Below are 22,951 nucleotides of genomic sequence, written 5' to 3'. Positions count from 1 at the left end.
TCATACTGAGATAACAGAGGGAACATTATAATAATAGTCTGCGCAAATAAGAAATATGTGAGATATCTTATGAAGTGGAAACGTGGAAATGTGGAAAGAGTAGTTCTACCCTCTTGACAAAGACCCTATTATTTGTGTTCTTCCACGGATCCCTTTCGAATACCGCCAGCAGAAGGTGAACCTAAAGATCCAAAAGGGATTATGAATAGCATGAGGAGCACGGTTTTTAATACAATAATTCTTTCTCTAGGTCTATATAGCTCGTATCACCCCTTTCTGACACAAAATGAATGTGAGACTTTGGATCCCCCGTACAAGATGTGTCTTCAGAATAGCCTTGTTGAATTCCTACAATTCCATAGAATAGCTTTCCATTTCAAATAACATGAATCTTTCCACGTAGATAATTGTTACCGTTGACGATGGCTTGCGAACTCCGTGATAAAGCAGTTGCACTTTTCAAGACTACCTTCGATGAAAAGCCTTCTATCTTTGCCTATGCTCCTGGTCGTGTAAATTTCATTGGAGAGCATACTGATTATTGTGATGGGTTTGTCTGTCCCCTGGCTATTCATCTGGGAACTGCGGTTGTTGGAAAGGCTGTTCCTGGAACTGTTCGTGTCTGGTTTGTTCTTTGATCTCTAGAAGTGTCGTGTTGTGTCTGCCAACATGGATGGAGTTGTCGAGTTTGTCGGTGATGCCTCGTTGACTCGTGATGATTCTGGAAGTTGGATAAACTATGTTTCGGTTTGAACTTCATAATTGCAGTCAATTCTAGGGTGTTGTTTATGAGTTCATCACTCGCTTCGATAAGAAGGAGGTTGGCTTCGATATGGCAATTGTATCAGATGTGCCCCTTGGAGGTGGTCTCAGCAGTTCTGCTTCCCTTGAAATAGCTGTCTCTGTCTTTTTGGAGCAGCTTTTGAAGGTTGAGATGACTCCTGAAGATCGAGCTCTTCTCTGTCAGGCAGCTGAGCACAACTTTGCTCACATGCCTTGTGGTATTATGGACCAATTCATTTCCTCTTGTGGTCAGAAGGGTTCTCTCCTTTTGATTGACTGTCGTAGTAACAAGGGAGAACTGGTATCAATGAATGATCCTTCTGTTTCTATTATTGTTTGCAATAGCAACAATAAGCATCAACTGACAGGTAGTGAGTATCCTGATCGTGTGAAACAATGTAAGGATGCTGTGACGATTCTCCAAGCCAAGTATCCTGAGGTAAAGGCACTTCGAGATGCTACAATTGAGCAAGTGGAGTCAATGAAGGAGGAAATGGGCGATGTTGTATATCGTCGTGCTTTGCATGTCGTATCGGAGTGTCAGCGTTGTCTGGATTGCAAGGAAGCTCTTGTAGCCAAGGACTACAAGCGTGCTGGCCAGTTATTGTATCAGTCTCATGAGTCCTTGAAGAATAACTTTGAAGTGAGTACTCCTGAGATTGATACGCTTGTGGAGATTGCTTCCCACCAGGATGGAGTCTATGGAGCTCGTATTACTGGAGGAGGTTTTGGTGGTTGTATTGTCTGTCTTGTGGATTCTGTCAAGGCTGATGAAGTAATAAAAGCTCTTGAGAAACAGTACAAGGAGAAGACGGGCATTGAATGTACTTGTTTTGTCACTTCCCCTTCTCAGGGTGCTCGTGTCCTGAAGGCGTATGAAGTGGATGAAGTAGTGAAGGCTGCTCCTACCTGTGAGTGCAAGTGCCCAATGAAGAAACTGGTGAAGAGTGTTCCTTTCTGGGTTGGTCTGGCTACCACAGCTGCTGCTGTCAGTTATTTCGTTATGCGTAGAAAGAACTAACGTAATCTCTTTTCTCTTATGTTTGTTATCCTGTCATTTTTATTCTCTATTAACCCTTTGATCGTCAGTATCGCTGACCATAGAAACATCCTGGTTTCGTTATAACTAGATACTCTAGGTATTTCTTCAATTGTGTTCCATGATACAAACGTCAATTGGTATATCAAATATGGTTACACACCATCATAAAAGCATAATGCAGATATTAATGAGTCAACCAACTATACTCAAATGATCGATAAGAGGAATCAAATATCATTATGATGATCCAAGAATGACTTATCGAAAGATATATCTTCTAGAGCTGATGACTCCTTCCATAAGACTGTTTTAATTATAATTGAATAGGCCCCAATTAATGGTGTATGTTCAGTAGTAATCATGCAAATGATCTATGATTATTATGATTCGGACATATGAATAGTGGGTAATAACAAAACGAGTGGCTACAGAATGTATACTGCAAAATTAGGGTCATTCATCTATAACAACTGTAGTGGGTATGCATAGAGCGTTTCCTCTCGTTTTCGTCACTTTTATTGCACTGGTTTTGTCGCAGTCTCCTGGACCAATTGTTCTCCGTGATCCACAAGGTAATGTTGTGAATGAGGTTCGGGTAACGATGTTAATATCAATGGGCGTATATAAGTTCGAATGCGATGTTGAAAAGGGAAGATGGGCGATTACTCCCACTTTGCCTGCTTTCATGAGGTTTGATAGTAGCGATCTCACCTTATCTGGAACTGTGCGTTCAGTGTTTCCAAAACAACAATTTAACATTACTGTTACCAATGACTCTGGTTCTTCTTCTCTTCTTTTCTATGTGGAGGCTGTATATTGTGATGAGGGTTTCTATACTATCCGTCATATTGAAGACGGATCACAAGGTTCGTTTCTTCTGGAACACAATGGTGTGATTCTTGAGGAATCCTCTTTGTCTTTAACTATGAAGGATAGCTATTTCTGTATTCCAAAAGGGAATCTTAAGTTCACAGTGAATTGTACTTCTTCTTGGACCGGTAGTTGCACAGGAAGTATTCATACAGATGATAATACAACATTCGTCTTTGTGCGAGCCGAAGTGGGACATATTGAGAAGAAGGAAACATCTATGATTGCTCAGAATCCTCCTATCCTCACTGTGAATAAAGAAAGTTTGATTATTCATTCGAGTGAGGGAGTCGAACTGCTGTTCAGTGCAACTGGGATTTTCTCAAATGTTACCTTCAATCCTCCTCTTCCAGAATCGTTGACATTTAATCAATACAGTCTCGCCCTGAAGGGATATGTGAAGGAGAAAGGAAGGCATACTTTTGTTGCTAGTTCTCGCAATGAGAAGGGAGAAAACTCTGTAACCTTTTCCATCTATATGGACGCATGTCCTGACCAACTAGTATTGCTCCAATTCTCTCGAGACATTGGAGGCTCTGATGGATATCGTATTACGACTCTTGGAGGAGAACAGCTAGCAAATGTGAGTAATCTGTTTCACTACCACAAGAAGAACTTCTGTTTCCCTTCAGGAGAGTACTATTTGTACATGAGATCTGAAGAGGGAACAACAACTTGGCAAGATTCTTTGAATCTGCAAGATGAGAAAGGACTTCTGTTGGAGTCCTTCCAAAAGACATCCTCTGAATTTGAACAACAAGAACGATTTGTTGTGGGTGATATTGTGCCAATGGGATCAACATTCCGATACTCGCTTACATTTAGTGATAAATGGACCCAGAAGAACTTCAATGATAAAAACTGGAAGGAAGGTTCTTCAGGAACTTGGGGTCAGTATGAAGAAGGTGCTACTGTGTATTTCCGACACCAATTCTCCATTTCCAATCCAGCAAAGTATTCTTTGATTAATCTCGAAATGGTTCTCCAAGATGAAGCGATTGTCTATTTGAATGGCAAGGAAGTCAATCGTGTTTCTCCTTCTCTCCAGACATCAACAGTCTTTGCACTTTTCCCTGCTTCGTATCTTGTTAAGAAAGTGAATCAACTTGCTATCTCACTCCATCGTTCCACTTCTCATTCTATCTTCACTCCAACTGACATTTCATTTGACATACGATTGCATCTGAGTACATCACAGTGTTTGATTCCTTCTATTGAAGGTCATGCTTATGATGATGAGCCAAATCCTGACCCTGATCATCCTGCAGATCAGGCATTCACTGAAAGCTACGTCTGGTGGCAATCAACAACTCTCCCTGTCAACCTCTATTATAATCTTTACAATGATACATTCATCACTCCCTCTTTGTTCCGAATTGGATCTCCTTCTACACTTGATGGTCGTCCTCGTGCTTTCCGTGTATTTGGTCGTATTGTGGACTCTGGCAATAATAACACCGTTCTAGTGGAGGATGAAATTGCTTCTATTGATAGTCCTACGTTCTTTGTCCAAACAGATGTGGAAATGGTTCAGTTAACTTCCAAACGACCTTACAATTCCTTCCGCATCCTGTTTACTGACACTGCCAATCATACACTTCTCAGAACAGGATACATGCAATTCACAATGTGTCAAGAAGCGTATTGTAAGAAGAAGATTGGTTGGCCTTCTGCTCTTGTTGGTAATACGGTAACTGGTCGTTGTCCATTTGGATACTATGGTCAGAATCATCGTATTTGTGGACGTCAAGACGTTGAACCTGTATGGATTGATGATTCAAGTATGTGTCTTGCTAATTATGCCTCTAAGGGATATGCCTTTATTGATACTGGAATTCGTATTGATGGAATTCGAGATACTGCTATGAAGAAATTTGAAACTGCTGCTGTATCGGTTGTTTGTAGCAACTTGACTGTGTGGAAGGACCAAATCTCCTTCCCTATTGTAATTATGAATACTGATGACAGTCTTTCTCTGGATATTGTGATGCGATTCACAGTAGAACAGGAGATTGGTGATTATGTTCTGAAGAAGATGAAACACTTCCAGAATAGTCTGGTTGAGGAGATGAAAGAGGGAATGCAAGGGGTATCTGGATTTATTGATCTTACGATTACATCCAAACCCACTCTTCGTTTACCTTTCCCTTGGTCTACTCTTGTGATTGTGGCTGTGTGTATTCTGGCTGTTCTCCTATCGTTCGTATTTGGATTGTTCTGTATGTATATGCATTCTCGATCTGGTAAAGAAGGCGGTCCTAAACAGCTAAAGAAGAAGAAGAATATGAAACAAGAGCAAACGAGTCTGCTTGAAGAGACTGTATGATCTCCTATGTTTGTTATCGATTGCAAAGGAAAGAGACAGGACTCTCTGTTATATCACTTAGGTGTTGTAGAAACAATCTCTCAATGAATTGACAAATCTGTAGAAAAGACTTTGAATCCTCAAATCTTTTGAGAAAAAGGATAAATACTCTCTGGGAGAGATTTCCGTGTGTGTCCCTTATTGTTTGTTGAATTCGTTTTCTGTACAAATGAACCGCGGTTGTCAATCCGCACATACATATTTTGCGAATGAAGGTATGTATCTGTCTAGGTTCAGTTATTGATGTCAATATCAGATCAGACCAAACTGTAATGGAAGCAAAAGGTGTTATTGGGGTTAGTCAGGGTACCAATCCTAGTAGCATAAAACTGATTTATAAAGGTCATTTATTACAAAACAACCACCACCTGTACTATTATGGTAGATATGGTATTATTGTTTAACGAAAAGGCATCAACAATGACTCGGTTATCCACATGGTCATTAGTGAAGTTAAGGATACCGAATATCAAGAGATAATGCAACAAGAAAGTGTATCATCCTGTGAAGACATTTCTTCTGCTGGTAATGAATCTGATACATCAGATTCTGTTTTGGAATCAATTGCAAAGCACCTGTTCGGAGATGACTTACAACTCCTCTATCAGTCAAGTGCAGAAGTTTCGTATGAAGTGATTCACAACGCTATCTCTTCTCATCCCAATATTGTAAAGATTGCCATTCAATCGCCCCTTGTAAAAGATATCATTTCAGATATTAATATTGTACGTAGCTGTATTCAGACGCATCCAATGATAGTCGAACTGGAAGAGTTGAATCCAAGTTTCCGATCCTACTTGGAGAATGACAAGAATTTGGAAGAGATAATTTCCCTCTTGCAAGATTCGAACAGCTATGTTGACTTTAAGAAAACGCGTCAAGTGATTCAACAGAAAGTGGAGTCCTATATGGGCAAAGCACTAATTTTCAAAGATAAGAATGTATGGGTGTGAAATTGGACTGATTCCAGAGACCAGAGACTACTCAGAAAGATATGCCACCTGTTGGCATGTCTATGAAGAAAAATCCATCCGAAGATCGTATTCGTCTCGAAAAGTATCAAGATCTTTTACAAACAACACATCATTCCTCGGGTCATCTTCATCATCTTTCCCGAGGAGTTCATTTGTCATTACATTCTCAAGATCATGAAGGAAATGACCGGATCTTTCATAATCCATGGAGGGAACAGTCTCAGGATACTTCCTTTCATCAGCAAGAACGGGAAGGTTGGTGAGTCTGATCCATTCTTATTGATAGAACACATCAAGATTCTATGTCAAATCATTTCGAATCGTCCTGACATTGTTTCATCTGTATAGAATCGTTGGATCGATAATGAGTAGTACATGAAGAAGACTGTCTTGTACCAAAAGATAGAAAAGTCGTATCCAGGGTTGCTAAGCAAGCTATTAAGTCCCTCTCGTCTTCGGTTAATGTCTAATCCTGAGATGATCAAGTCGTTAATCTCGATGGATCAAGTTGTTGAGAATATTCGAAATCAAGCGTCTCTTTCATTTGTTTTCATCAATAAACATAGAAGATTTATATCAATTTGTGGGATGTTCTGTAGTTGGAGCAGCAGATAACCGAGTGTGAACGAATTCAAGTGCTTCTTCCCTTGTTGTTTTCTCAATCCGGCTGGCTTCGTTCTTCAATGTCACACGATAGAACGAATCAGCTTCTTCAATAATCTCTGGTTTGAATGTTGTACAGAAGATCTGAACGTTGGTTTGCTGATCTGCTTGCTTTCTCACCAATCGAGCAACCATCTGACGATATTGAGTATCCAATTCAGCGTCCACCTCATCCAACAAGTAGAAAGGAGCAGGATCAGCACGCTATCAATCATCTACTATCATCAAACCTACTTGAATTGCAAAGATTAGAGCCAATGCAACTACAGCTTTCTGTCCTCCTGATAGTTGACTGATTCGTAATGCTTCTCCTCCGGTTCCAAACGAAACTCGAATTCCGACACCACTGAACTCATCACTTTCAGGGTTCTCCTTGCGAATAACTAATTCTGCATTTCCGTTAGGAACCATCTCTTGAAATGCCTCCTTAAAATGCAGTCCAACTTGTTTGAAAGTACGAACAATGGCTTCATTCTTTCGTTCATCCAATGTCTACTAATGATTCTCTCAATTCTTCCTCACATCAATAAGAGAGTGAATACTTTTCATTCCTTCTTCTAGCTCTTCATGACGCTTCTGGAATTCATTTCGCTATCTCTCAATTTATCCTTCCTATCCTACTCGTTCACTGAATACCAAATACTGAGACATGGCCTTCCGATTCACTTTGTCAAACTTCAACAAATGCTTATTAGCCTTGTTTAGAAGTGTTTTCAAATGATTTGTTGAGTAATCTCGGTAACGCTCAGCTCCCGCAGGAATACTGCTTAACACACTCACATCTCGACGCTTCTCCTCTAGAAGTGCTAAGGCATTGTTTCGCTTCTGAAGGAGTTCCTGCATTCGATTCCTCAGTCCTCCGATTTGGCTCTCCAATGCCTCTTCTGTTGCCTTCGCCAGCTCCATCTTTGTCTGCTCCGAGTCTTGTTGCTGACTCACACTTACTCGACGTTGTTCTAGTGTATCCAGATCTGCCTGAACCTTTGCTAATTCTTCACGTCGGCGCTGGAGAAGGGCTTCACGTGCTTCCAAATCAGCCACAGAGTCATTCACATTCAACACATCTCCACTAGATGAATGTGAATCAGGTTGGGCACGCGCTTGTTCAATATCAAGCTATGTCTCAATCACAGTCATAAGACTCACAGCTTGTTTTCGTAGCATGGTGATACGGGTCTCCAAACGAACACGATCCAATCGAAGACTCTCTAGATGTTGAGTAGCTTGTTGCTGCATGCGTTCCAACGAAGCAACTTCCTCTTCAAGAGCAGCTAACTCAGTATCACTCATTATCTCACCTGGTTCCATCATCTCTCTCTGAAGCTGTTCGACACGACCTTGAGCAGTGCGCAATGCAGTTTGAGCAGAGGTCAATGATGATGCCAGTTGATCACGTCGTTCTGTGAGATGCTGCAACTGATCCAAACTCTCTCGTTCCTCAGCTAAAAGGGTTGTTAATGAAGAGGATACTAACCGTACTCCTGATGTGATCTGGGTTTCTCTTGCCAATAAGTCCAATTCTTGCTATGTCTTATCAAACTCACATATCACAACTTTGTGAATCATCTCCAACTTCTTCCTAATATCATCTTGCTCGTTCTTCTTTTGGTTGATCTGAAAATCACTTCTTTGATTCATTCTTACTAGATCTCGCTTCTTCTGAACACTCCTCCACAATCGCAACCGACTTGAGTGAGAGTCAACATAACCTCCTCTCATAGCACCTCGTTTCCCCACCTTCTCTCCAGCAAGAGTAACGCAATTCATATTAAACTCTCGTGCAACCTCTGTAGCTGTCTGAAGATCCTCACACAACAGTGTATTCCCAAAAACGCTGATCATGATAGGTCGAACCGATTCATCAAACTCAATACACTGAACTAATGGGAAGCATCGAGAATCCTTTGGATACTGAGGTTCTGTGATTACTCGTCGCATCTGCTCCAATGGAAGTAACGTTAGTCGGCCTCCTCGTTCGGCTCGACAATACTGTAAGATTTGAGAAGCAACTTCATCATCTCTTACAACCACTTGAAAGAGGCGACCTCCAGCAGTATTCTCAAGTGCTGTTACAAATCGTTCTTGCTTTGGTTGAAATAGCCCCGCTACAGGTCCCAGTACTGCAGTCAAATCCACGCCAGGAATCGAAGGCAGCAACTCGAGTCCTGTTCGCAAGTCTCCAGGCATCTAGACATCACACACAAACTGATTTCCAACCAAACGATACAGATCTGAAAGATCCTTCTCCAGAACCATTTCTTCTCTCTCGACACCCGATATCAACTCTTCATTCTGACGCCACAATTGTTTTCGCTCGGTTACTACGCCTTCTAGAGAAGCACGAATCTCATTCATTTGCACACGAAGCGTACTCTGACGCATATTCAATTCTTCCTTTTTCTGTGTCTTGCTCTGAAGAGCCTGTTCCAGAGACTCCGCATCTCTTTTCGTTGTCTCCAACTGCTTCTGTGTACTGATGACAATTCTCTCTTTGGCTGAAGCATCAGCTTGTAACGGACTTAACTCCTTAGCTCGTATTGCTGCCAATTCCTCAGGAGATCCAGTTGTCTGCCATCGTCGACGATTTCGTTGTGTCTCTAACTGAGTTTGCTTTGCCACTAGCACTGATTCTGCTTGAGATGCCTCTTCTTCAGCCTGGTGCAACTGAGGGACAATGGTTTGGAGCTGGTGTTGACATCCATTCATTTCCTTCATAACTCGTTCACGCGACTCAGCACTCTGTTCCTGACGAGCACGTTGCTGATCAATAACTCCTCGGAGTTCTGTTAGATCCAGTTCCAATGAAGTTACTTCGCGCAACAAGGTTCGTCGGTCCACTTCCAGCTGTGAGGATGTGACTTGAATCGAAGAAGCCTCATTTGTCAGATTCGCCAACACATCTTCAGCCTGCTGGACAGCATCTCGGGCTTGGTCATATTGTGTGTGCAAGTCAGCAAGTTTATCAGCAAATGTCTTACGATTCACATTGCATCGATTGATCTACACATTACCTTCCAATCAAACCTCTACTTCATCCTCCTTCTCTCGAATATCTGCAGAAGCAAGGAAATAAACACAAATTCTTCTCTCTCGATCATACTGTTCATACTCTTCTAATGTTTCTTTCTCTGTTTCGAGCTCCTATGCTAGACATTCATTCCAATTCCTACTTTTAGAGATCGATTCATCTCTTCAATCATATCTCGAATCTGAGATACCTTCAACTTGGTATCTTCTAGAAGATTTTCAGATTCGCGGCGACGCTCTTCATAAACACGAGTTCCAGCTACTTCCTTCAGGAGACGCAATCGACCTTCATCAGACAATTCACATAATTGCTTCACACTTCCTTGTTCTACCATATAATAAGGATTATCACGGGAAAATCCAGCAGTTTCAAGAAGACTTTCCAACTCATTCTAGGATTAAGTCTTCTTGAATAGTCTCACTTTTGCATACATTCGGTTATTCACATAAAAAGAATCCGTTGTACCACTAATTGTTCGACGAATGGTGACTTCATCAGGCTCATTCTAACACTAACGACAATGACTCAATGCAACAGGAAATCGTTCGTCTGAATTATCAAATACTATATCTACTCGCGCTGTTGTCACAGCGTCATTGCGTCCTTTCTGGAAATGACTGTAAAACTATCAATAGTACGTGAAACAGTTCCTTCATTCGTTCTTCATCAATCTTCATATATTTTGGACTCAAAACAAATTGAATTGCTACAATTGACCTTATCAACACTTCAATACCCTTAAAGAAGTTCGACTTTCCTGACCCATTCACGCCCACTATAAATTACGTAAAAATAACTTCCAGACAAATGGCGTTGACTCCAGGTTGAAACAAATCAGGGTTTTCTGCTCGCGCATAGCTCCCAAAACCCTGAATAATGACCTTCTTGATATGCATTCAAAAGATAGAATGTGGCACCTATCCTCGTTTTGGCGGGGTTTTGCGACGAAGCAGGCGTTTCATTACTGCCTCGTTTTGCGCCACACTCATAAACATGCAGTTCCACTACTCTAATACAGGAGCACGATCAAAGCTATCAATTCCTATTGAAAGTCAGTATCCTCAAGTAGGAAAGTGATGATTGATTGAAGCCTAACGTATAGGTCAGTGAGAGCTCGTTTTCTTTTCTGTTTTCCGAGTTCATCAGTTATCAAAAACGAAGAGTCTCCAGCAGTACAGATTTGGAACAAAAGTGAGCATTTCCAAGGAAGGATTACAAATCTAGAATTGATCAATGTGGATTTGATATTGGGTTTAAGATTTTGGAGATTCTGTATTCCAAGTTGAAACCTGGAAAACGGCCAACAAAGTTAATGGAAGTGTTACAGTTCATTAGTTCTTCTTGCTGGAAGTATCTCTTTGGCAGAAATGTCGACGCCTTAGAAAGGGGGGCCGATAATCCCAATGAGTATATGCTTACAGATAACCATCCTCTCTGCAGCAAGTACATATCGGTTCCAAAGGTTTGGATTTGCTCTGATGTTGAAATGTAGGAGTTGGGTGAGTTTAGTTGCTGTTCGTTTGTTGGAGGCATCATTCGTGGGATCATGGTAGCAGCTGGATTTCCATGTACTGTGACTGCCTATGATATGAAGGAGGAAGGTCGGGATGTTTATTCGATTTATCTGATTCGATTGAATGTGTAACCTATTTTGCTTGTTTCTTCAGTATAATCTAAAGGATTCAACAAGAATAGGGTACTATAAGACAGTTGGGATCCCCTCTGTTCACATTCTAATCTGGACGTTTCACTGGAGTGAAACTCTTGCTTTCGATTTTGTTATTAGCTTGTTTCCTGATGCCTAACTACTACTTCCTTGTTGGCACTGTTTCATTTTTAGCAGGGGTTTATATTGATCAAAACTACAATGTCCCCAACATAAAGTATTGGGCAAAACATGCAGAAGAAGTGGTAGGTAATTTCATTCTGCTGTTATCAACAGATTACAATCATTGAAAAGAAGTATCGTAAGAAAGGTACTGGGGATGATGAATCATGAGCAGGTCATTTACTGTGGAAAGTGTTTTTCAGTGTTCACCTTCTACTTCTGTTTGTTTCTGTACGAGATAGTCTTAGTGTTCCTTATCTGTTGAAGTGATTGCAACATCTAAATGTGAATAGCTGAGCTGTTTCGAATAGGTATACTGAAAGAAGGGAACGATGAATGGTCCTTTCTTCTATATTATGCTCCAATTATATAGTAAAATCACAGCATTGATAAAAGAGAAATAGATCTGAGAATCTTGTTGATCATTCGATTGTAGTGTTTGTTGTTTAAATGCTGTCATTCGCTGTAGATCCTAGAGGTGGACATTAATTTGAATAGAGTCATGGAATCAGGTCGAAGACAGTACTTTTGAGAACATCAATACGGTTTTACTCAGCAGTAAATCCAGATGGATTCACAAGTAATTTGATGCATAATGATGGATAATAAACAGAGCGAAGTGCATCAGACCCGAAAACGCTTGCAGAGCATCTAAAAACCCTTATTATATCAAAAGGACCATTAACAATTGCAGAGTATATGAAATTGGCTCTTACACATCCTACTCTTGGTTTCTATCACAACTGTGATGTGATCGGTAAGGAACAATCTCACTTTATTACCTCTCCCGAGATTAATCAAGTGTTTGGAGAACTTCTGGGAATCTGGTGTGTGACCCAGTGGGAGCAATTCGGAAAACCTAAGAAGATGGAGTTAGTTGAATTAGGTCCTGGAAGAGGTACCTTGATGCATGATCTGTTGCGAGCAGCCCGACATTTTCCGGGTTTCTTCAATGGTTTAGACATTCATCTAGTTGAAATGAGTCCAGGAATGAGAAAGAAGCAAAAGTATAGTCTTGACTGCAAGTATGGAATTGGATGGTTCTCTCCCGTAGACCTTTAGAGAAAGAGGAACAGATTGATGTGGTTACTGGAAAGGAACATATGAAACTGCGTGATCCTTCCAACAATGATGTCTTCTGGCACAATACAATTGCTTCAGTTCCACACACCTATCCAACCTTGATTATTGGTCACGAATTTCTCGATGCACTTCCCATTCAGAAGTTTCAATACACGAAGAAGGGCTGGAGAGAGATCCTGATTGATTTGAAGGGGCATGTGGATTGGATTGAGGACGATGCTTCTCCAGCCTCCCAGAAAGACTCGGATCATGCGTCAGCTCCGCTAGTCAAGGGTCCTGAGGAGGCAGTGGAATCCGTGAACCAGGTTACTCCTGGAGAGCCAGAATTCAAGGAGATACTCTGTCCTCACAACAACCTTGCTACCACAGCCATGTTAGGAGGGTTGTTTGAGGGAGAGCAAGTGGAACCAGCAACCAATCAAGCAGAGAGTGGTATGTATCTTCTAGAACTGTAATGAATAGCATTTTTGGAACATATTCGGAAGAGAAAACAGATGTTGGAGAAAGAGGTTGCAAAATCAGGTATTCTAGGTCCTGATGGAATGCCTTTGTCATCAAAGAAAGAGAAGCCGATTCATGTTACAGAGGACATCGATTTTGCCATGCAACAGAAGGGTTACTCCTCTCAGACCAAACCGCCTGCAAGGAGTCTTAATGTGTATGATGCGAAAGAAGGAGATACGATTGAAGTATGTCCTGAAGCAAGTATGTTGATTCAAGACATCATCATGTGGCTTGAAGAGACAAAAGGTGAGAATGAATTATTAGAATGAGAATTAGGAAGTGCATTATTTATTGATTATGGTAATAATTATGCTGCCAAGAATAGTTTGCGTGGAATCAAAAACCATCAGTTTGTCCCTTATCTTCAAGAGCCTGGAAAGATCGATATTACCGCGGATGTCGACTTCCGGAGTCTAGGGAAGGTAGTGGAGAATAGTAAGTCAGATTTGGTTCATTACCATGGACCGATTCCTCAGGTGAGAGAAAGGAAATGGAGTGAGACTCTAGGGGTATTTTCTGTGTGGATTGGGCATTGAAGAACGAGTACGACAGATGGCAGAGACGGTAGAAGATGACAACAAAGTCGACGATATTATCAAGAGTGCAGAGCGACTTGTAAAGAAGGAAGAGATGGGAGAAATCTACAAGGTGTGTTGCATTACCACTGGGGGTCAGCCGACAGGATTTGAGGGTGAAGAACAGTTCATTTGGTCTGTTTGTTGAGAAATAGTGTAAATAGGATGACATAAAAGGCGAATCATTTTGCCAAGCTGGAATCACGGGATTCAAAGTATTCCAGCTATTGTGTCTCATTTCTTTTGTTTTCCTTGTAGTACACGCATAATGAAAGTTTTGAGCATTGCTATCCTGAAATGGAAACGAGATACACCTGAACCTATTGTACTGTGTCAAGAATGTGAACTGTCGCAGTTTAGTTACTTCCAAAAGACGACGTAGGATCCGATAACGGCTTGCGAATATAGAGTGAAGCAAATGTTGACCTTCATCTCGCGAACACTTATTCAGCGAACCAATCCTTCGGAGAGACAGAGCGTTTCTCATGAGGGTATGAGAAGTTTCTGTAGGGTGATTCATAGATTATATGTGTCATTGTTATCTTCGTCAAGATGGTCTCGGAGCCGTAGTTGTCACAGACAAGGAATATCCCGCTCGTGTTGCGTTTAATCTTGAATCAAAATTGTTGGAAGAATTCGACACAAAGTATATGTAGGTGATTGTCGTCGTGTAGATGGTAGTGCCCGTTGGAAGAACGCAAAGGAAGATAATCAGTTCCCAATTACAACACTTTCAAAGACACTTCAAGATTATCAGGATCCTGCAAAGTGTGATAAGATCACACAAATCAATACACAGATTGACGAAACAAAAGAAGTTCTTGTAGGGTGTGTTTGAAGTGTCTGAACTAGAATCGTACAATTGATAGTGTATTGGAACGTGGTACAAAGTTGGATGATCTTGTAGGAAAGTCGAATGACCTTTCTGATCATATCCTTGATGTTACTTCTTTGGAAGAACCTTAACTAGCAGAATCCAAGATGTTCTATAAGCAGGCAAAAAAGATGAACTCTTGTTGCAGTATAATGTAAGTTGAGTATTCTTTGTTTTCCTGTTTGTTGTATATTTCTTCTAAACTCGTTTTTAACGACCGTTCATATTACTGTACAACGGTCTCTGCAAGCATTAACAAAATCCATTCTTCTTGGCTATTCTTCCATTGGCGGTTTTCGGGACGATTATTGTTGCAGTCAAACAAATACCAAATATAAGTCCTTTCCAGTAATATGGATCTGGACAAACCGAATAAACCACCGACGGATGAAGAAACGAATCCAGGATGGATGTTTATCCAGCAGGTAGTTTGACAGCTAATCCGAAATGAGAAATAGTTGAAAAAACAATGTGGAGGTGAATCAGAGACTTTTCTTCTCTTCTTAAAAGTGATCATCGGATATGATAAAGGAGAGTACTACCATATTATTTACTATGTAATGGCTCTAGAATTGGATATGAAAGTATGGTCACACAAGTGTATAAGATGCTAAAAGATAATCAGAATCTCGTTAGCGAATTTCGTAAGTTTCTTCCTGGAGAAGACGTTGCAACCAAAAAGACAGAGTTCCTTATTCCTTCTGGTGAAGTTGACGCTCAGTAGGTTTTATTAAGAATGGTAATTTAATTAGACATGCAAAGGAATTTGTAAATCGTATTCGTGAACGTTTTGCAGATCGTGGTGTCGATACATACCAGAAGTTTATGTCTCTCCTAAAAAACTATTTGTCTGGAATTAACTCCCTTGATTATGTTGTTCAAGAAGTGAAACAATTGTTTCAGGATCAAGAAGATCTCATTAAGGACTTCATTTGCTTCCTTCCACCTGAAAGCCGTTCAAATGCGGTAAGTCTGATTCAGTCATCTCCTGCGAATGGTATGTCGACTAATATTTCTTCAACGCCTTTACAATTGCAGTCTACTTATTATCCTGTCTTGCCTTCATTAGTTTCGTCCACTGCTCCACCTCTTGTCTATCAGCCTATTTATTCTGCTCAATCGTACTCTTCTGTTCCAGTATTGCAAGGTGTTCCTCTAGCCTCTCAAAGAGATGGAATTCTCCCAAAGCAGCCTTCGAAGAGGCCTTGTGTTGATAATCGTATCCAACTACAGCCATCTGACATCCACTCTCTCGAATCGTTACGGATGCTTGGAGGTCCCAGAAAGTATCATTATTTTGTCAAGATCTGTCTACTCTTCAACAAGGTATATATTTCCAATCCATGATAACCTAAAGGAAATCATCTCACTAGCAGAGTTCATTTCTCTTCTCCAAATGTTGTATCCTAAGCAAACACAGATTCTACAAACTATTGATGGTTTTTTGACACATCATGGAATCCAGCAAGAATTTGTATGTACGGATGTATTTATTTATTCTAGATTACTACCGAACCAGCTGCTTTACTCCCTGAACAAGTGAAGAAACTTCCCCGATGTACTCCTTCATATCATCTTCTACCTTCTGATTACCTTCATCGTGGAGGATCCCAACGAACGTATCTCGAGGGACGGATTCTGAATGACAATTGGATCTCATGTCCAATAGGATCTGAAGATTTCACGTCAGGAGTAAATGATTGGAAGAATCATAACTGATAGGATTATCATCGTAATACTTATGCAGAAGCCCTATATCGAGTTGAAGATGATCGATATGAAACAGACATCCTAATTGAGACGAATCGACACTGTATGGGTTCATTGAAGATTCTTCTCAATGAGTTGAATCAGTGTCAAACAGAACCAGTTCGTTTGAAGATGGATGCATTGTCTCAAATGGATTGGAGAACAATACGAAGATTGTATACAGAGAGAGGACTGGATCAGGTAGTTGTTCGAGTAAGTGCATTGTGATATGTGAGTAACGTGAAGATGTTAGTAGAAGCTCCAAAGACAACAATCCCTCGACTTATTCAGCGAATGGAAGAAAAGGAAGATATTTGGATTCGAGAAAAAAGTCTATTAGAAACAGTCAGTGATTTTGATTATGGGTTGATTCATAGAAATGGAGAGAATTACAAAAGTCAAATTATGTTAAGTCTCTTGATACATACAGTTATACATTCAAGACTCAGGATAAACGAAATATTAACTTGAAAGCATTTGTTGATAGTATTCGTGTATCATTCTCATTCCTTATCTTATTGAATAGTCACAGACACTTGATAGTCTATCTCAATTAGTTCCTTCTCTCTACTCTCAAGCCAAACTGGAAGGATATGATAAGCGGTCTCCTCAAATGCGTTTTCATTTGCCTGATGAAAACATTCATCGATTTGTATTGAGGATTCTACTAGCTAGTGCGAAGAGATCCCTTGCATATACAGATTTGAAACGATTTCGGGTATTCCTAAAATACTTGGTTTGTTCAATGTTTCAGTTATCTGAAGATATAATTGATCAATGTGAGAAGGTAGGTTGTTTATCAGTATTGTGATATGCAGGAAAACTCTCTCTTCACTCAATCTCATGATCATATCGATCCACACATATCTTGTATTGAAACTCCAAATGATGATCAAACAAATGAATATAATACTGTATTTGGGAATACCATTATATATGCCTTTTTCCGTTATTATGAAGTATCGTTATCTAGCAGATTTGATGTATAGATTTTATATTCTCGAGTGTCCCAAGTCAGTCAACTCTGTCTTCATAGTAGTGATAGAAAGGAACTGGGTATTTCTAATACTAGTAAGAATTGAATGAATGACTGACTTCATAGTTGTGAGAGAAGCTCATATGAATTATCCTGATGTGAATCTTTCTGCTACAGAACGACTTCAACAAATCTTAGGGTCAGTAATTATGCTAGTTCGAGGTGAAATCGATAATCCGATGTTTGAAGAGGAATGTCATCAGTTGGTTGGAGCTGGAGGGTATGTTTTGTACACTGTGGACAAAGTTCTACTCTCTTGCTTGAAACATCTTCATACTGCTTTCACTGAACCTCTTTGTAATGAACTTATTGTAGGAGTTGGTTCATCGTATTACGTAGGCTTGCTATGCTCTCTTTGTTCAACGAAAAGAAGTTATCGCTCTCAATGGATATCGGAATCAAGTGTTACAAATTCTCCAGGATTATCGTCAATCCATTTTCCGTATTGATTGTGTGAATCGTCATATGGCCCTTTGGTATATGGGAAATGCACAAGAAATACAACTTACTGGAGATCCTTTTGTGGATCCTGATGAATTAACCAAATATTCCCGTGATTTTCTATCAGTACAGAGTTATCAATCTGTAGAGAATGAAGGAAGGAGTGATGAATAGAAAGCTAGTCGAAGTGATACAAATAGTCATACAGATCTTGATGAAACGGATGATATTCATGAAGAGAGTGATGAGCAATCGTCGTGCTCTAAGAGTCATCAGTCCAGGAAGTTGACAGGAAAGAAACGGAGTCGAGATGATGATGATTGGAATGAATGAAGTGTTTGCAACAAAAACAAATTCTAGACAACTATATTGTTACTAGATACTGGTTGAATAGGACTTTGGGAGATAGTCTCCTCATCACTGTGAACAATGACCAGTGAATCAGACAAAGAATCAATTGTTTTCTGACTCACAGTAACAATTACATTATTATCTTCTAATACACTTTGTCTTTCATTAGCTACTGGAGGAATCGATTCTTTCTCCTTCTTAAACTCCATAATATACGTCAACAAATACCCAAGACCCCATGTCAGAACCTTCAATTCAGATCTCTTCTCATTTCCTACCACAATAATCGACATGAACAGGACTAATTGAAGAACATGGTAATAAGCCTGATATCTCTTCACTGGATCATCTCCCGCTCTTCCAACCCATACATCAATCATCTTGCCTATGATTATGGGCGAAGGAACATCTCCAAGAAAATGGTACATAATTGTGGCAATTCCAACAGCTAATGAACGTACATCAGGAGGTGATGTCTTCAGAATTACCAGAGTCCAAGAAGGATTAGCAGCAAAGATCGCAACACATCCAAGGAAGAAGCAAATAATAAACAGATAACGATTCCGCAAGCAAAAAGCATCCAAACAACAGAATATTACTGCAATTACTGAAAATCTACTGGTTATGGTAAGATAAAAATAGTCACAAAAAAAGATGCGTGTAATAATTGTACAGATTGCTAAAGGAATCTCGTAACCGCAGTTGCCAATCCAATGTGTAACCTCCTAATGAAGCACCTAGAGATAAGTCCATGATCACGCCATTACCAATCACCCCAGCAAGACACCCAGTGCATCCCACAACAAGAGCACTCAAGGACTCGGTAGAGAACAAATTGAGATTCATCAAAAAAACATTTCCAAAAGAAGTGAACCCAGAGGAAATAAACACACATCCAGCTTCTCCAATCACTGCAAGAAGGAAAGTAGGCGTAATAAGCATAGTTCCAATACCCTTCAATACGACCCATGATCTCGCCTCCAGTTTTTCTTCTCCCTTAGATCCATCTTCTGCATCCAAACACTCCTTCTCCTTCTCGGTCGGAGTCACTTCTTGTTTCTCCGCATCTTCGTTCTCAACACACAGAGGAGTGCTTGGATCATGATCTTCGGAGACTGATTCGATTGGATAAAACAGAAGAATGATCAAGAAAGGGACCATTAAGGGAGCAGTGATCATATACATGATTCTCCAGGAATAGTGCTCAGCAATATACCCAGAAAGAGTGTATCCAATTGCTGTACCTACTGGAATGGCCATATAGAGAATCGACATGGAAGAGCCCACTAAATCCTTTGGAGAATAATCATCAATAAATGCAGGAACAACAATCTGAAATGCAGCTTCTCCAACTCCACTAAATAACCGGGCAATAAACATGGATGCATAATTCCATGCACACCCACTCATAACTGTTGCTGCAGTCCAAACTCCCAATCCAATACAAATAACAGAGAATGGAGATTGAAGGGAAACAAAAAAACCAAAAACAACACACGCAACAGAGAAACCAAGAATAAATGCACTTTGAAGCATGCCTACGAAAGTTGCTGGGTCATGCCCAATTACTCTTCCAACAAACTCTTCAATCTCCACAACACTTCCAGGAATGATAGATCTCTCCACGTAGTTCAGAAGATTGATAAAAAAGAAGATCCACAAAAGAGAACGATAGTGGATTCGATTTCCAAGATACTCACGAAACTGCTGAGAGTATGGAGTCGGAATATTTGTATGTGACACATTCATAATCCTTAGAATGGCGCTCCAATGGAATAGTATTATTCCCGTGATTGTTCCTTATCTGTTCTAACTCGCTTCTAGATGATATTAAGCCGATGCAGTAAGTCCCTTGGCATATCCTACCGTGATTGAGCGAAATACTTGGGTAAAGTAGGAATTGGATTCAATGGATCCAGAAATCAAAGTAAACATATTCTCACAAACAAATAAGAAAAAGAAAGTGATTTCGCAATTTATTCATCATCATCGTCGTCATCCTCTTCCGTTACATTATTCGAAGCATTGGTAACATCCTATATCATCAACATACACAATTGCCATATATACACTCCAACGATCGTGTTGCTTCCCTCTAAACCGACCTGTCTTCCATTCGTATAGTGTTCCACCACCTACAAGAATTCCACACATGATCCAGATATTAATTCTAGACGAACATGAGCATAGCACACTAAACCCAACGTAGACCCATCCAACCATTTAGGTGCACGAAATGGCATTGTTTAAAATCCAAATCCTATTCCCGAAGAATAGACTATGTTCATTCCATTCTTAACACTATGGGAAGATCGAGATTAATCTATCGATCGAAGCATCGGGGAACTCTTTCTGAGAATTCTCGTAGGGAAATACGTGAAGCGCATGCTAAACGATATCAAGAGAAGAATACTTCTTCTATCAAAGAAGATGAAAAAATAGAAGAAGTAAACAAGCAGTATGAAGAGGATTCAACAGATGATGAGGTACAAGAAGCTCCTTCTTGTGATATACTTACTCTTCCCAAATTATACATTCGAGAATGCGAATTTTCAGACTATGCAAAGCAAATCGACATGAAAGATCGACAACAAAGTGTTTTATTTCCCGTATCTTCGGAGGATTTACATGAAGAATAGAATATTGAAAGTCTTGCTACCAGTCTCCAGCAGATCCCAACTGCCGATTTGTTCGCCAGCGAGTTCTATGACGACAACATCTCTTCTCTATTCACTTCAACACATACATCCGATAATGAAACTTCTGATCCCATAATGTCATCGTTAAATCAAGAGAAAACATTTTCTCATTCCAAATCCACAAAATTTGATTCGAAAGGTTCAAAGACTGCTGTTGATGTCGAATTGCAGAATCAATTGGATTCATTGTTAGGCCTGTAGTTCTTTGTTCCTGATATCGATCTACATATTTATTTGATACAACTGTTTGTTTCTTTTCAAAGTCTTTCCCGCGGGAGAGTTGCTTTATTCATTCAAGTAATTAGAATCCATTTGTCTGTTGCGTGCCATCTTTCTATAGTAGTCTTTTTGAACTTAACTTACTGATAGTTCTCTTTCAGTCTCTTTGTTTCTTGGCATAATTATGTCGCAAGCATATCACAGACAAACTGCGTCAGAGTGTTGGGCATATTGGTAAGAATGAATAATTCTTAGATGAAGTGCGAGACGTGAAGCCCTATACACGTACAAAACTAGAGAGCTCAACGGGAGATCGTTTGGACTTGTATAATACGAGTGACTTTGATGCAAATTCAGGAATCCATTCTTCACGACAGCGTAGCCTTCATCATTCTATGATGTTTGAACGAGATGCATCCTCTAAAGAGAATGCTGATGGTTTTGAAGATTATCGCTTGGATCTTACGGAAGTTGTTCATAGTAATCCTTATGATCTACTGAACCGTTATTCTGTTTCGAACACAAGTGCTTTACAGCATGATTTTGAATACGAAAATGGTAGAAATGGTCATCGAAAAGCGGTTTCGCTAGTTCAGCCTTCAGAGGTAGCCAATTACAATGATGGAATGTCGATTTCATATCCCAGGCATTTTCAGGTTCAAGAACCACTATCAAGTGAACCACCTCTGTATTCAGAGATGGATTCAGTCAATGTCTATTATCCACCTCAAGTACCATATTCTGTTGATCCTTCTAACCACCATCTTCGCATGTACTCTAGTCCAGTAACCAACGGCGAGCCAATCCATTCTGATCTTTATCTTCCACGTTCCTATTCATTACATCCTCTTTCTTCTTTAAATCTTCGCTCAGTAGATTCTGTTTCCTTTCATGGTTCTTTTGAGTATTTGTAGTAATTTGCAGATGATCATTTGATGTTACCAGCAAGAGAAGAAATGGAGAAACCACCTGTCCAGATTTCACATTCACCGTGTCTTGACCCTATACCAGAGCGATCTCATGTAACTCCTCTACCAACTGAACATTTGAATCGAAAACTTCCTTATGCTTGTCGTGATTTCCGGAATGGACAGTGTAAAAGAGGAGAGAATTGTCGTTTTATGCATGTATATGATGGTAAGACTCGATGTAATTATCAATCCTAGTTCCTACCTACAATGATACATTACATCAAGTATTAACATTTTAAAAAAAGTGATTTATAGCATAATACACAAATTTGTCGTGATTTTCTTCGTGGTCAGTGTCAGAGGAAGAATTGTAAGTTTCTTCATACTTATCCTGAAAGTGTTGATTCTTCATATTTTATTCCAGCGCAAGAGGTGAAAGAACCTTTACCGATGTCTCATACATCACGAATGTTCTCTACAGATAACATTAGTAGAGAAGCTTCGAATTCTGTAAACAGATCCAGAGACGATTTGAACTATTCCAATCGATATCCGAAGGAGGAGTACTTGAAGTATGGAAGAGAATATCGGAATTCCGTGTCTAATTCAAACTATCAACATCAAGCCTTTCATTCTGAGTTTGGACATCCTCCAATGACGAATGGAAATCGGCCATTCCCTAATGGTCCTGAAGAGGAGCGAATAGAACCAGATCGGTTTGGAAGAAACAACCGAAGTATCCCTGGACATCGACGTAAGGTAAATTGGAATATTATGAAAGATGATTTGAATTCTGATCCTGATGTCTAATGGGTTCTTAATCAGAACAAATCAGATTGGAGGGGAAGAGCCTGTTTCTTATAACAAACAATCTGAAACTAACTACTCTTAAACTCTTTGAGGAGTGATGCTGAGTCTGTATATCGATTGTTCCGAATTAGTGGAGTATCCATAGG

General features: G+C 40.0%; 10 protein-coding genes across 10 annotated transcripts; 8 read left to right on the top strand and 2 right to left on the bottom strand.

The window, feature by feature from the left end:
• Nucleotides 1-422: 422 nt before the first annotated feature.
• JH06_2781 (galactokinase) lies at nucleotides 423-1,804 on the top strand (the record flags this gene model as incomplete). Its single annotated transcript, XM_014671295.1, is given in 3 exon segments — nucleotides 423-629; nucleotides 646-747; nucleotides 779-1,804. The coding sequence occupies 3 exon segments, from the start codon at nucleotides 423-425 to the stop codon at nucleotides 1,802-1,804; spliced, it is 1,335 nt and encodes a 444-aa protein (XP_014526781.1).
• Nucleotides 1,805-2,438: 634 nt separating this feature from the next.
• On the top strand, nucleotides 2,439-5,021 carry JH06_2780 (galactose binding domain-containing protein; the record flags this gene model as incomplete). The annotated part of the gene is made up of 1 exon (XM_014671294.1): nucleotides 2,439-5,021. One exon carries the CDS (start codon nucleotides 2,439-2,441, stop codon nucleotides 5,019-5,021), a length of 2,583 nt encoding a protein of 860 aa, XP_014526780.1.
• Nucleotides 5,022-5,497: 476 nt separating this feature from the next.
• Nucleotides 5,498-6,013, top strand: JH06_2779 (hypothetical protein; the record flags this gene model as incomplete). The annotated part of the gene is made up of 1 exon (XM_014671293.1): nucleotides 5,498-6,013. The coding sequence occupies one exon, from the start codon at nucleotides 5,498-5,500 to the stop codon at nucleotides 6,011-6,013; it is 516 nt and encodes a 171-aa protein (XP_014526779.1).
• A 597-nt stretch (nucleotides 6,014-6,610) lies between these two features.
• JH06_2778 (hypothetical protein) lies at nucleotides 6,611-10,621 on the bottom strand (the record flags this gene model as incomplete). The annotated part of the gene is given in 15 exon segments (XM_014671292.1): nucleotides 6,611-6,901; nucleotides 6,932-7,189; nucleotides 7,220-7,288; nucleotides 7,319-7,813; nucleotides 7,829-8,221; nucleotides 8,252-8,311; nucleotides 8,342-8,884; nucleotides 8,900-9,697; nucleotides 9,722-9,838; nucleotides 9,868-10,116; nucleotides 10,147-10,230; nucleotides 10,261-10,350; nucleotides 10,364-10,431; nucleotides 10,462-10,500; nucleotides 10,531-10,621. The coding sequence occupies 15 exon segments, from the start codon at nucleotides 10,619-10,621 to the stop codon at nucleotides 6,611-6,613; spliced, it is 3,645 nt and encodes a 1,214-aa protein (XP_014526778.1).
• A 97-nt stretch (nucleotides 10,622-10,718) lies between these two features.
• JH06_2777 (hypothetical protein) lies at nucleotides 10,719-11,370 on the top strand (the record flags this gene model as incomplete). Its single annotated transcript, XM_014671291.1, has 4 exons — nucleotides 10,719-10,790; nucleotides 10,828-10,916; nucleotides 10,950-11,187; nucleotides 11,218-11,370. The coding sequence occupies 4 exons, from the start codon at nucleotides 10,719-10,721 to the stop codon at nucleotides 11,368-11,370; spliced, it is 552 nt and encodes a 183-aa protein (XP_014526777.1).
• Nucleotides 11,371-12,252: 882 nt separating this feature from the next.
• Nucleotides 12,253-14,681, top strand: JH06_2776 (synaptobrevin-like protein; the record flags this gene model as incomplete). Its single annotated transcript, XM_014671290.1, has 12 exons — nucleotides 12,253-12,496; nucleotides 12,527-12,578; nucleotides 12,608-13,068; nucleotides 13,099-13,386; nucleotides 13,417-13,616; nucleotides 13,648-13,854; nucleotides 13,880-13,944; nucleotides 13,974-14,093; nucleotides 14,124-14,206; nucleotides 14,238-14,367; nucleotides 14,397-14,538; nucleotides 14,568-14,681. 12 exons carry the CDS (start codon nucleotides 12,253-12,255, stop codon nucleotides 14,679-14,681), a joined length of 2,106 nt encoding a protein of 701 aa, XP_014526776.1.
• Nucleotides 14,682-14,942: 261 nt separating this feature from the next.
• On the top strand, nucleotides 14,943-15,936 carry JH06_2775 (hypothetical protein; the record flags this gene model as incomplete). Its single annotated transcript, XM_014671289.1, is given in 5 exon segments — nucleotides 14,943-15,014; nucleotides 15,048-15,173; nucleotides 15,215-15,309; nucleotides 15,342-15,555; nucleotides 15,571-15,936. 5 exon segments carry the CDS (start codon nucleotides 14,943-14,945, stop codon nucleotides 15,934-15,936), a joined length of 873 nt encoding a protein of 290 aa, XP_014526775.1.
• Nucleotides 15,937-15,985: 49 nt separating this feature from the next.
• JH06_2774 (hypothetical protein) lies at nucleotides 15,986-18,148 on the top strand (the record flags this gene model as incomplete). The annotated part of the gene is made up of 12 exons (XM_014671288.1): nucleotides 15,986-16,063; nucleotides 16,093-16,281; nucleotides 16,312-16,539; nucleotides 16,585-16,683; nucleotides 16,716-16,832; nucleotides 16,865-17,056; nucleotides 17,093-17,125; nucleotides 17,157-17,297; nucleotides 17,328-17,394; nucleotides 17,441-17,685; nucleotides 17,714-17,959; nucleotides 17,990-18,148. 12 exons carry the CDS (start codon nucleotides 15,986-15,988, stop codon nucleotides 18,146-18,148), a joined length of 1,794 nt encoding a protein of 597 aa, XP_014526774.1.
• A 23-nt stretch (nucleotides 18,149-18,171) lies between these two features.
• On the bottom strand, nucleotides 18,172-19,546 carry JH06_2773 (sphingolipid transporter-like protein; the record flags this gene model as incomplete). Its single annotated transcript, XM_014671287.1, has 3 exons — nucleotides 18,172-18,414; nucleotides 18,445-18,781; nucleotides 18,813-19,546. 3 exons carry the CDS (start codon nucleotides 19,544-19,546, stop codon nucleotides 18,172-18,174), a joined length of 1,314 nt encoding a protein of 437 aa, XP_014526773.1.
• A 1,722-nt stretch (nucleotides 19,547-21,268) lies between these two features.
• JH06_2772 (hypothetical protein) lies at nucleotides 21,269-22,805 on the top strand (the record flags this gene model as incomplete). Its single annotated transcript, XM_014671286.1, has 5 exons — nucleotides 21,269-21,305; nucleotides 21,340-21,978; nucleotides 22,009-22,221; nucleotides 22,251-22,279; nucleotides 22,311-22,805. The coding sequence occupies 5 exons, from the start codon at nucleotides 21,269-21,271 to the stop codon at nucleotides 22,803-22,805; spliced, it is 1,413 nt and encodes a 470-aa protein (XP_014526772.1).
• Nucleotides 22,806-22,951: the final 146 nt, after the last annotated feature.

Source organism: Blastocystis sp. subtype 4 (assembly GCF_000743755.1).
Source record: "Blastocystis sp. subtype 4 strain WR1 chromosome Unknown seqid_0175, whole genome shotgun sequence".
Lineage (NCBI taxonomy): Eukaryota > Bigyra > Opalinata > Blastocystidae > Blastocystis > Blastocystis sp. subtype 4.
The sequence above is the reverse complement of the archived record's forward strand: the minus strand, read 5'-3'. Positions and strand labels throughout refer to the sequence as shown.